This window comes from Mugil cephalus, chromosome 16 (assembly GCF_022458985.1).
Source record: "Mugil cephalus isolate CIBA_MC_2020 chromosome 16, CIBA_Mcephalus_1.1, whole genome shotgun sequence".
NCBI classification, from domain to species: domain Eukaryota; kingdom Metazoa; phylum Chordata; class Actinopteri; order Mugiliformes; family Mugilidae; genus Mugil; species Mugil cephalus.
In genome coordinates this window covers 5400741-5413804 of record NC_061785.1, presented here as the reverse complement: position 1 = coordinate 5413804, position 13064 = coordinate 5400741, and the positions used below count along the sequence as shown (strand labels likewise).

Below are 13064 nucleotides of genomic sequence, written 5' to 3'. Positions count from 1 at the left end.
TGACTATGGCTGGACCTCAATCACACAGACACCAGCAAACTATCATCAATTTTTTATTAGCAACCAGCACGAAACATCATTTATACACAGGGTCATGAATGAACTTTCGCTCTAATCGTGTACATTTATGCTTTTGAAAAATAAAAAAATGAAAGTCGGTTCTTTTTTCCGTCCCAGCCCTACGTGCACCGTGCCAACCAAAAAAAAACAAAAATCAGATCATGTTTCCTAATCCCCCGTGTTACAAAAAGCCTGTTTATAATATCGAACCAGAAAAAAAAAATTGTGCTGTGTGATCGTGATTAGTTGGATTAGTCTGATGTGATGTAATCAGGTCTAACTGTGCTGGGGACTGCTCACATTGTCCGAAATCCATCTTCCTCTTTGATTTCGTTGACCTAAAAGGCGGAGGAGACTAACCCTAAGTGGCACCCCAGCTCTAAAGTTACAAACACGTTCATACATTGTTGGATATCATTTGAGACTAACCAAAAGAAACATTTATTTATTTATGAAAACACCCCAGTTTTTAGCAGTTCCCACATTTCACTTCCCGTGCTGTGTCCTGTGCTGATTGGGATTTGGCCGCGGCTTCTTTGGCTGAACCGAGACGTGATTTCCTTCCCGAGTCTCAGGTTAAAACTTCCCCTCATTGATATTCTTATGACCCTCCTCGATGGCCGTTTGAGTTTCCACATTCAGCTCGCTTGTTCCCTGCAGGCACACACAGTGACCCAAAACCACACGCATACATACTCGCATACATACACACAATGCAAACGTGTGCCGCACGTTCCGATCCTCGTCTTCTCGTCCTCTCTTTCATTCCCCTCTCCCCTTGGCCTCCTCCTTATCTTCACAGCGTTGGTTGAGATCGCCGCTTTCTGTCGAACCGTCCATCAGGCCACGCCGATCTCTCAGCGACGTGCTTTCTTCTCTTGAATCTGATACAGAGGAATTTTCTGTGAGTCTGAGAAGAGAAGAGAAATGAGGCGAACTGTCCTATCCCGCTCACCTGTGAGAGAGGGTGTCCGCTGCCTCTGCTCATCCTGGTTCTCCTCTTCTTCATCATCAGAGGAGGAGGTGTCCTCTTTGTCCACAGACTTCATGTCGAGGGAGGAGAAGTGGGCTTGGGCCATCCTCTGGACAGCTGAAAAATATGAAGTGACCATTTAGGGAGACGTGGAGCATCGCTATACCTGCAAGAAAAGGTCATTACCAGCCTCTAGATCAGGGCTCTTCAATGTTTTTCAGGCCAACCTGAACCTGCTATAAGTGTTCTATATAATTGTAAATGTACATTAATATTAATAATAACTATTCAAATATTTTTTCTATTTCTATTTTTCGTTCAAGTGACAAAGCTATTTGGCCTCAGTTGTTGGCTGATGGTAGCGAGCTGCACTGTTAGCTTCTCTTCGTTTAATACCACATCGTGCCTCTGGGACGTCAGCGTGTAATGTTCAGCCTCATGATTGGCTCAGCAGTGATGAGGCGGGGCCTACTGTGTATAGGAAGCTATTGAGACAGCTCCTCCCTCAAAATCGTTGGTTGATTAGACATTTTTTTTAATATATTTTTAAACATTTTCCCCAACAAATTTAAATGTCTTTAAATACACATTAACATGAATGCAACATATAAATGGATAAATGGAGGCAGAAGACTTTATCTTTCAGTCAGCTCTTCATATAATAATAATAATGTATATTTAGCGCTAGGCCAAGTTTAATATAGAAGGCTACGGGTCCCTACTTAATCTCCATCAGTCTGGAGGTCTGAAAAACACTGAAGACCCCGGCTCTAAAGGTTAATGAGTTATGTCTCAAATATAAGAATAATCTCACTTTTTAATAGAACAAAGTCATCTGTGTGCAAATACATATACAAAATATACTGTTTCTATTTAATTACAGTTTAATAAAAGGGTAAATGTCAAGAATCTGGAAATTTATTTATTTTTTTTAGGGAAAATATATTTAAATGTATGATTTAAGGTGGAGACGTGTATGTTATATTTGACATATGCGCAAATAAATCTAATAGAACAGCATGATTACAAGGGTCAAAGCCATAAATTTCACAAAACACATGAAAAGTAAAATATGTGTATATATTTTTTTAACCAATCTAGTGTGTTTATTTTGACATATTTCCCTGAGTGATTGTGTGCGTGCGTGCACTTGTGTGACCGTGTTGCAGCTGTGCACCCATCCTATAATCCAGGATGATCCAGAACAGACTCACAGCTGTCTCTGCTCCTAATCTTACACAACACACACACATTCACACACACACACACACACACACACACACACACACACACACACACAGAGGCACACAACTCTGTGTGTTTTGTTTTTAGGGATATTCACGTAGTCCAGACAGATATAGACCACATGTCAGTTGCCACAGCAGAATTAGGTCTCCCATTTTTTTTTTCTTTTTTTCATTGTGTTATGTAAATGGAAACACATGCGAAATAATTTAAAGATGGCGCATTTACCTTTAAGCGAGGGCGGCTGGTAGGTTGACATGTGAACCAGTTTGGCTTTCAGGGCTCCATTTTCTCCCAGAACCCACTGCAGAATAAAACATGCAAATTCTTATTTGCATTTATACTCACTGTATGTTACTCACCTCTGACGTAATGCGGCCCTTAGACAACGTACAAATAAAAAGTAAATGACTGTTATTTTTTTGAATAGTTAGCAGAAAGCGATGAGACACAAAGATTAGATACAGCTACATGAATCAGGCAGAACATTATGACCACTTAGACGTGACATTGACCAGCTTGTGACAGTTCAATGTTCTGCTGGGAAACTTCTGCTCTGGTATTCCTACATTTGTTAGTAAATGATCTTTGTATCTATTGGTACTCAAAGCACTTTACTGGGTTCAGTGTCTTGCTCAAGGGGACTTTGGCACGTGGAACATTCTGGGGATCGAGTCGCTAACCCTAGCCTAGCACAGTAGCCCCAAAATTTAGCTTAATTAAGGTCCCACCGAGATTTGAACTCGGATCGCTGGATTCAGAGTCCAGAGTGCTAACCATTACACCATGGAACCACGGTGGAGGCTTTTGTGGCCTATGGGTTAATGGGAGGGGGGCTCTATGGATCATCCCACAGAGTAGAGATTCAGTAGTGGATTTAATGACCTGGACCAGACACAAGGCACAAGGGAGACCTACACAATATTAGGAAGGTGGTCATAATGTTATGCCTGATCAGTGTATGGAGACAAATTGAAAGGAAACCAGGGAGAGAAAGTGAGAAGAAATGAGAGGAATCTATTTACCTACAGTATTTTTACGTGGCAACTGCCAAATACCATCCTCCCACGCCTCCCCGTTAAATCCTCATGCCACACAATGTAAACTTGTCTAGATCTACCGCTGAGAACAAGGCTGTGAATGTTGCAGTTATGTGCATAAAGGGCTTATCAGAACAAATTCTCAGACACAACTCAAAACAAGAGAGCATCGTATTGTACTGCGGTAGTTTCTTGTTCTCCTCTGCAACCGTTGAAATTTAATGCAAATGCCTTGTGAATGATTAACTGTCAGGACGTACCTGATGTGTGCCGCTGTCTTCCTCTGGTGACGGTGGGTCTGTCAGTCTGAAGAGCGTGGCAGGCGTCGGCCTCCGACGTCGAATCTTAGCAGCGAGCACGAAGACATTACACCGGTTACATAAAAAACAAATATTTTCATGGAAATTTTTTTTACTTTTAACAGCAGAACCCTGTAAAATGAAACACGTTGTCAGGAAACAATCCACATGACAAGTGATAAATAGTACAAATAGATACTTTTTTAGAGATTTATTATCCTCCAGAGACCCAAGCATTTGATTGGAATGCATCCTAATTTCTTTAATAAGATTAAGATCTTTAGGTATTTGGGATTAGTAGGACCTAAGAAGTATAAAAAATAAGCAATAATCATATTGGAACTGGAAGTTTGAAATAAATTATGTGGGATTATTTCACTGTATAATACTATTTAAGTCACCAATGTGTACCGAAATATAAAACAGTTTATTTTTATGCAAAAACATAATGAAATCCCAATGTCCTCAAACGTGTACTCTTTTAATTTGTTAAATTTTCATGTCATATAAAACTAGAAAAGTTAATTAGCATAAATAAACAAGTGTATTGACCCTTTGCTACCAGTACATGGCAGACAAAAGTGTCTCCTAATGAGGACAACAGCTCTAAATGAAGCAGAATAAGCTGCAGCAAACCTAAAACGTAATGTCCCCATATGATGACGCTGGGTCTCGGAAGGATAAATATGTTATATAAAGGTTTTAGATATTTATTATTGTTATTATTCTCATTTTTTTGTTGTAATTTTAACATATGTTTTGTTCACAGGAAGGCTAGTAATGACTTATCCTCACCACTGCTGGTGGGAAGCGTGTGTTAAACCTAAATGTTGAATACAGTGTGAATTTGCAAATATTTGCACGTGCGTCTCACACTCATATATTTGGAACTATGCAAAACTCTGACAAAAGCAGTGCTATCCTCGAAAACCCAAACAAGGTGTGACTGATTTCCAAACATCACGTTACAGTTATACAGTCAACAGCCTTTTATTCAGCCACGTTGCAGTTGGCGTCTGCAGAGGATTTGTTTGGTGGCAACCAAAGAGGAAATGCACATCATGACGTAACAATGAGCTAAAGATGCACACTGTTCCTGAATGAGGATTATATCTTGTCACAGACGGATTATTTAAATTGACTAGGTGTTCTCATCACTTGGTTGCAATCATTCAGGGGTTTTTTTACACCACCACATACACAGCAGCTACTGCTTGATCATCTTGTTGTCTGGCTGAAACCATCAGTTACACAATCATGAAATTTCTGGAAGATCAAATGAAATCATTTTTATTTTGACTGCATCAATACAGATTTGAGTGTAGATAAGATTATATATTAGATTATATTTATGGCGTCTGTTCAGCAGAAAATAAATACGCTGTATTAGGTACACCAATCAGCCATAACGTTATGACCTCCTTTTTTAATATTGTGCAGCTTAATTAAGGTCCCACCGAGATTTGAACTCAGATCGCTGGATTCAGAGTCCAGAGTGCTAACCATTACACCATGGAACCACAGTGGAGGCCCCTGGGGCTCTGTGGATCATCCCACACAGTAGGGATTTAGAGGCCAGGTCGTTTCTAAAGTGTTTTTTCTTTTTGTGTGTGTCTGCGTCAGGCTGCAACATCCACATGAATGAATACCAGGTCCGAAGTCCAAAAGTTTCCCAGCAGAACATTGGATTATCGGAAGATGGTTCAGTGTTTTTTACGTCTCCCGTCAGTGGTTTTGCACTTTTTTAATTCCTTTTATTTTCTATTTCTTCATGCTCGTAGGCCAAACCTGATAACATTTCATGACTGATCCCTGACATTTATCATAAAGGTGAAGATAACATTGAGATAACTACAATGCTAACAAGCTCCTTAAATACTAATGAATCAAAAATAATGATCTGCAATATAAAGATACAACACTGTCAGAGTCCTCATAGGACACATTCGATGCAATTTAACTTTAAATGCATCTTCTCTGCTTTTACTTCAACTTCAAGGCTTAACTGCATCTTTTCACAATGTGTTATTTATAGTAAAATATGCAACGCGCTCCTCACTCTCTCCATTTTTTAATGTGTCATGGCGATACGATTGTTACAAGATACGAGTGTTCGCCAAAGCCAATCGCAGGAGCCAGGAGTGTAGGCATGCAGCGCGTGGGCAGCCTTCACTCTGGAGTCAATCTCACTGCTTCTGCCTTCCCCCCTTTGTGAGCTGGATTCATACATATTCAATGCTCACGCTCCAGAATGAAACCCGCTGCCATTGTCGGGGCACAAATTTAAATATGAATCGAGAGGAGGCGTCCAATTAGAAGTTTAAAAAAAACAAAAAAAAACGTGTAAACATGAGCATTTTAATGTGTCAGTGTAATAAATGTGAGCACACAGACGCACACATCTCTCATGGAAATAAAAAAAAAAACAAAACAAAACAAAAACAACGTGAGACCAAAAGAGCAAACCGCAGTTTGAGCACCTGTCTGAGAGCCTTTTCAGACGCACTGGCCTTTTCTGAGTGCTTTGTTAGAGCTGGAAGGTCAAACCCCTGCACGGAACACATTCATCAGGTCCTTGTTGTTGTGCATGTCGGAAATACCTGTGCATACCTGCCGTGTCTACGCTGCACGACTGATTTGATTTGTAACTGCTTCATTTCACATTTCTCCTCACATGCTGATTGTTGTCTGTAGATTAAACTTTGATATTAAACATGCCGCGTTCATCCGCGTCCTAATGTGTTGTTTGCCGCCTTCTCTATTTGTGTATTTATTGATTGATTTGTCAGACTAACGCCTTTCACTCACCAAATGATGTTAAATCTGTTTAGTTTGGTATAACTTAGACTTAGACCACTACAGTAGTTCCCTAAAGTGCCAGTGACTCTTCTACATTTATCTATCTATTCTAATACAGCGCTAGTATAAAAATTGCTCAGAAAGGGAAATGTTGGCTCATTCATTTTCCACCACAGAAGTGAGTCTGCATCCCGTGTAATTGTCTTCTCTTTCAAGTAGCGACTCCATTTCAATAATGGCAGCAGTTTCAGTGCGATGCTGCTTTGTTTGAGTATCAAACTCTGCTCATATCCACCTTTTACTACAGCTGGCGGACGGAGAAGCTCCTGCTGCGTGCAGAGAAGCTGCACTCGCATTAACACTGTGACGAGTAATTTCCAGGATGTATAGAAGAGAGACTGTAACAAAAAGTGCCGACATTTCACTGTTTCTGGGGAGGGGAGGTCCCAAAAGTACACATGCAGTTACAGTTATTGCCATATGTGCCACCAAAACACTAACTACTGGCCTATTCTAAAATGACTAATCCTGTATTCTGTCTCACTCCATTGTGGTGAGTCTGAAAACCAGTTTGAACAAGGGGTTGTAGAAACTAGTCGACTTTTCGGATCACGTGAAAATAACAACATGGACGCCTCCTAGAAGACAGGCGAGGAGTCTAATAGGTCATTTCAGCAAACTAGCAGCGGATCATCAAGTGTGGAAATACTTCACTAGAGAGGAAGCCCATGTCATGTCAGTCCTTAATTACAACTAAAGTACTGTGGTGACAGAGAGAAGGAGGCTGTATATCAACTATTTGATAAAGTTACTAGATGTTTAGCTGCAGTACATGGAGTAGACTTCAGAGAAATAACAACAGCTACACTATCCCATCTAACAACATGCTGTGGAGTACTATTAAATGCTACTGATGGTGCTGAGGTGCAGCCTGTTTTTATACAGTCTATGTATACGGTCTGTTCTTAGCCTATGTATTCAGGTCAAGAAAATAGATTTAATAGTTGCAAAGCTACGGTGGCCCTGAAGGTCAAAACACAACGACATTACAGATTACAGAAAGGGTAGGGACAACACTTTTTGTTTCTGATTGGATAGAACCTGTGCCAAAACCTGCGACTAAAAATGTTCCTTGAAATTCGAAGTTGTGTTTGTGAAGCTAGATAGGACTTTGTCACCAGCATAGAGTGTACAGCGACCCTTAATATTATTGTCTTTAGTTGACACAAACTCAAAATAGAGACTTTTCAGCTAGGAAACGCGCATCTCTCTCCTCTCTACATTGTTGTTTACGTGTGTGTCGCTGTGTGGTTTTACCAAGCGACAACCTACGGGTCTGAGCGATGAAGCCAATGCGGAAGTGCAACACACTGCAGTTCATCGAGTGGCCACTTGAGGCTCCAAAAGGGAGCAAATCCCCATAGATCCCCATGTTAAAAAGCCCAACTTTACAGCATTATTAAACATGTTTACAGCCTGGTACAAAAACGCAATTTTGGTCTCAATAGTTTATTTCACTATTCATGACAACTGCACAAGGGATTTTTTTTCTAAATCATTCGTTTATTTTTTTTTATTAAGGTTTAAAATTCTGCATAATTAAGGGCATTCCCGCTGTGAGTGACAGGTGGTAGTCTGAATTAGGTATCAGAGTTGGGTGGGCGGGTCTCAACATCCAATACGACTTCCTCATGTCCATATTTGGAATATCTGAGTGTGGGCGGAGTAAAGAAGTTTGGGCTTCATTTTTGATATTCAGAACCTAATGGGTGACATAACAATGGGTTTGCCCACAGTAAATACCGTCAATGGGAATTACACGTGAGTTGTCATACTGAAAACGTGACTTGTCGCAATGTCACTCCCCGAGACACAAGAGGAAAGCAAAAATATATAATTTTACACAGGGAAATGGGAAAAATGTAATGCACCGTGAGTTGGATAAATAATTTTAATCGGGCTATGTTTTCTGTAACGTTGTTGTGTTTTCTGCAATGCTGCTGTGGTTTGTGAAATGTTGTTGTGGTTTCTGTAATGCTGCTGTGTTTTGTGAAATGTTGTTGTGTTTTCTGTAATGCTGCTGTGTTTTGTGAAATGTTGTTGTGTTTTGACCTTCAGGGCCACCATACAAAGCGTTGCTTTCTACTGGTATTAGTGACACAATGCACCCTAGTTTTAACAGCACTGAAACTCACTAAAAGCACAGCACTTTGCCGAAGCCCCTTCCTACATCCTAAAACCAGACCTGGTGCATTTAGACACACAATCGTTTGCGTCTGTACAAATAATATCTAGAAAATGCAACATAATGACAAAGTGTATAATGTATCCTGTCATAGTTCAAGCATTAAAACAACACCATTGAGAACGTGGATGGCTGGAGTGAACAATCGTGTCTGTTGTGTTCAGGCATTTTTCTGCAGTTCCTGTTTGAGACCTAGTCACGGTTCTCATGGAACCTCAGCGTGGAGCTTGCATAGTAAATCATTAATCCTCCACCTCATTTCTTAGTACTGGGACAATGACCTAGAAAACCTTTTATACAAAATGAACCTATCCACTTAACAATTAAGACCACACAGTGGACGCATAAATCCCTGGTTTGTGCTTTCATTTCATTCGCTAAAATAACCCCTTGACCACAACATGTTCAAGAAAAGGTACATAAAAATCACACTGGCATTCAGCCTGGTCTTTAAAGAGCCATTTATAAAGCAGTAGGGCAAACCGCGCCGCTTTAATTTTGTCCTAATACACCTGGTAAATTAGTTATAGATGGAGGGACATGAAGACACATGTGCTTCAAACTTTACCACGTCCTCTTCCTCAGTGGCTCATATGTATTTTCCTGTTCCCATTTTCAGCTTGTTACTCAACCTAGTTTTAAATCCTAATAATCAAACCCAACTTTTTAAACAGGAATAAAGAAGAGCATAGCCCGAGCTCTTGGATGCGCTGCGGTAAAATTTGGCTCTTGGCATTAGCCGTCCTTGCCCTTGATTCTGACCTCAGCAAATCTCTTTTCGTTTTAATCAGTCGTCTCCTTGGCTGCTGACTTCCCTCCCTTTCCTTGCGTTGCTTGCCTTCTGTCGGATGCCTTTTTCTTTTTCCCTCCCCTTGTGTGTCCATCCTCTCCACTCAGCAAATCGTTTTTAATCACGCTCTTATCTCTTTACCTGCCTCCGTTTCCACGCCGTGTTATGCAAATACAGCGTCTTCGAGCTTCGGCCAGTAAATGCGTATGAAAGGACGGCAAGGTCGGCCTTCACAGCTGCCAAAGCACCCCCGACCGGACGTCGCTTTGCTCTCTGAGAAGGCTATTGATGTGACAATGCGCTTCTAGGAACTTAATGATCTGGCCATTAATGGTCCACTAAATTATTCATTAATCAAAAAATTCTCAGGAAGTGCTTTGGCGGTAGGTTCCAGGTACATGTGTGAAAGTTAAATCTCTGGTGACGCGGATCCGCCAGTGTCAAGGTCTTCCCAACTGGAGACACTTTCCCAGAAGCGGCTGCAGCACTGACTTCAATTAGAAAGTTGTGCCTTGCAGCGCTAAGACACGTGCCAAGTACAGTTAAGTCTTATTCCGCATGACATGACCATTAGGCATCCAGTCATTATGCTGACAGGCTGCATTTACTGAAAAACAATGCGTAAAAACAAGAACATTTCCCACACAGGATGCCTACATGATGGATTATAAAACCATTATGCAGCCCGAACAACCGTTTATCCCCAGCTGGATTCCCAGTATCTTAAAAAATATTTAAGCCGCCAGCTGATTTCCATCCTTCCAGCAACAGGTTACGCTCATCAATTTATTTATTGGCTGTAAACGGACATGAACCTAAGATTTATTGTGCGGCGTTAACCCTGTGACCTTTCACATGCTTTACTACAGAATGATGCTGTTGTTATTAGATCCAGGGTCGAAGATTCGCGGTAATCTTTCCAGATCCTGGGCAGAAACAAATTGCCAGAGCGTCTTATAGCGAACGCTTGACTTATCTCGTGTTGCTGTCAGTGAGCGTTTGGGGGGAAATTTATGTGGGAAAGAGTCTTAATAGCCGAAGACAGAGGATGTAGTGGTGATGATATGTGACGTAAAATATGCATCAATATTAACACAAAAGAAGCTAATTAACTTAAGAGTGCAACAAATCAGAGTTGTTTCATCCAAAATGAAGGCTGATACTTGTAGTTTGTTGGAAAAGAGGAAGAAGTAAATATAGTAGAGTAACGTAAAGTAGGCTGTAAACAAGAGATGTGTGGTAAACACTCGAGACTTATTAGCGTCATTCTTCATCCCAGCCAGAGAGAAGCGTTTCCAAACAGATGTCCTGAGAAATTTTTCAAATCCACAACTGTTGAGAAATTACGATGTGTGACACTACGCACGGTCCCCCCAGAGATTTCCCTCTCGTCCGTGGCAGAGCTGGGATTAAAATATTCATACTAAAAGCAAAGGAAACGGACAAAACCTCGTGTTTTCACTCTTACCCCCGTGACCCGTCGGCATCGACACCACTATCAGTGCACCTCTGCCTCTATTTTGCCACATCATTTCTGTTCACACTGCACCCTTACACTACAATAGTTCCTGCAGGACCATGTCAGCAGATTCCACCTGCACTTGCTTTGGGATGATTCAGCATAAACTGCTGCTACATTTGATTTATTTATTTATTTATTTATTTTTTTAAATCACCTCCATCTAAAAATATGTGACCTTCAGCATTTTTGTTTCATGCAGCTCAGGCGATTTTAATATTACAAAGAGTGCTTCAGCCCTCACTTCTTTCCTCCTCCTCCTCCTCCTCCTCCTCCTCCTCATGTACTCTGTTTGAAGGGCAGAGACGTCTCATCGGTTTGAAGGGCTCCAAAAACTAAGGCTGCACGGCTCAGCTTAATCCCAGCGCTGCCCATACCCTGCTGCCCACAGAGTGCTAATATGCAACATCAAAATACAGAGTTCTGCAAAGTCTTGCTAGACTACTTATGTAACCGTCTGTCAGCCTCCGTGTCAAGGACTGACGCTTCAGATCGCCTCCGTTAAAGTCGTGATAAAAGTTGGAGGAAAGCAGATGAGAGCCACTGTCTTAATATAAAGAGTAGTAGGTTTGGAGCTGCACACAGAAATAACAGTGAACCACACCTGACCCTCCCCTGTTTCCCCCCACCGCGTCCACACAACTATCCCACGCTCCCGGTCGCTCCCTCTGCTCTCACCATCTCCACCTGTCGCGGGTCCAGCTGGGTGGGCACGGAGGAAGGCACGGAGAACTGAATCTTTCTCTTCGCATCCTTTTCCGCCTCCTCTCGCTCCATCGCGTCCGTCTCGGCTGCGTGCAGCGGCGGGTCCATGTCCTCCAGCCTGGCACCTCCAAGGCCGAGCGCGCACACGTCTGACTAAAGGAATCCGACGTGTGCGTGTTATCTAAGAGCCGGATGCCAAAACTGTAACAAGTAGGTATACTTCTTTAAAAAAAATAAAAAATAAAATAAAATGTAGCGTTAGTAAGTGAGCAGCTCCATCCTTCTGTCCCAACAGTTCTCTGGTGTGTGGAGTTGTGTTTAACAGCTTTGCGTGCTCACCCCCCTCCTCCCTCACGCCTCTGCCTCCCTCCCTCCCTCCCTCCCTAACACGCACAGTCAGTCTCTGTCTATCGCTTCCTCTGCGTCCACTGACCTGTGATGCGAGGAAGAGGAAGAGTGAAGGTGGGGGAGCTTTCGCGGCGCATTCAGGGGTAGTCGGAGACTCTCTGCGATTCAAAGAAGCGCCCCAGAAAAGCAATTTCCCCGGAGATGGGATTCTAAAAGTGGAGCGCTGCAGTCGAGGTCACACGAGTTCAGGCAGTTTGTCAGATCACTGGGTTGTAGCGTACTTAAAAAAAAAAAAAAATAAATCTTGAAAAGTGTCAGAAGTCGCACGGAACAACTGAATGCATCGATGAGTGAGACTGGATCAACAAGTAATAAACCAAGCAGCCTGACTCACCACTTTGTTAACTTACTGAGTTCACAGCGAGATCACCAGGGGCGGTTCTAGATCTAAATGACCAGGGGGCCCGAGGTGGGGCCAGTGTTTTTTCAGCGTTCAAAATGTTTAGTTTAGTTTATTTAAAACAACAACAAAATACAATAAGTATTAATACAATAAGACAAACATTCTTTGTCTCAATAGACATAAAATACAATGTGCTGTCTTTTTTGCAAAATAAGATTTCTCTTTTTGCGTAAAATAAAACTTTTATCTGCACAATGACACTTTTTTTAAAAATCTAAGCATTTAGCTACATGCAGAGTTCTTTTTCACAGCATGAGACTTAAATGTACAATCACACCACCTTTACCTAATTGACACTCATCATCTCACTCTTTCTTTATGCACAGTCAGGAGGAAAAATAGAAAGAAAAAAAGGACATAATGTCCTTCTTGCTGTTTCATGATGATAGCCTACTACAAAGAAAATGGAGAGGATTGTAGCATCTACCCTCAGAAGGTCATTCGAGTTTTTTCATTAAACAAGTCGGCTACATGCTGTCGGTTATTTCACCCATTTCCCAAGCATGACATCATGTTTACTGACTTCAGTAGCTTTGCTACATAACAAGACCAAGCCGTGATTAATAAAAACAGATTTT

The 13064-nt window shown here is 41.6% G+C and overlaps 1 protein-coding gene and 2 non-coding genes across 3 annotated transcripts; all 3 read right to left on the bottom strand.

The window, feature by feature from the left end:
• Positions 1 to 40: 40 nt before the first annotated feature.
• LOC125022516 (protein phosphatase 1 regulatory subunit 1B-like) lies at positions 41 to 12044 on the bottom strand. The gene is made up of 5 exons (XM_047609223.1): positions 11649 to 12044; positions 3579 to 3662; positions 2507 to 2582; positions 1016 to 1150; positions 41 to 944 (listed from the first exon to the last, which is right to left on the bottom strand). Exons 1-5 carry the CDS (start codon positions 11781 to 11783, stop codon positions 823 to 825), a joined length of 552 nt encoding a protein of 183 aa, XP_047465179.1. The 5' UTR covers positions 11784 to 12044; the 3' UTR covers positions 41 to 822.
• On the bottom strand, positions 3001 to 3072 carry trnaq-cug. The gene has a single exon. It is a non-coding gene; the product is annotated as a tRNA-Gln (tRNA).
• On the bottom strand, positions 5066 to 5137 carry trnaq-cug. The gene has a single exon. It is a non-coding gene; the product is annotated as a tRNA-Gln (tRNA).
• Positions 12045 to 13064: the final 1020 nt, after the last annotated feature.

Coding starts and splice junctions, on each gene's coding strand:
- LOC125022516 (XM_047609223.1), bottom strand. CDS start 11,783: ATGGACCCGCCGCTGCACGCAGCCGAGACGGACGCGATGGAGCGAGAG. Junction 2,583..3,578: donor AAGACAGCGGCACACATCAG/GTACGTCCTGAC, acceptor TTTATTCTGCAG/TGGGTTCTGGGAGAAAATGG. Junction 945..1,015: donor GCGGACACCCTCTCTCACAG/GTGAGCGGGATA, acceptor CCTCTGTATCAG/ATTCAAGAGAAGAAAGCACG.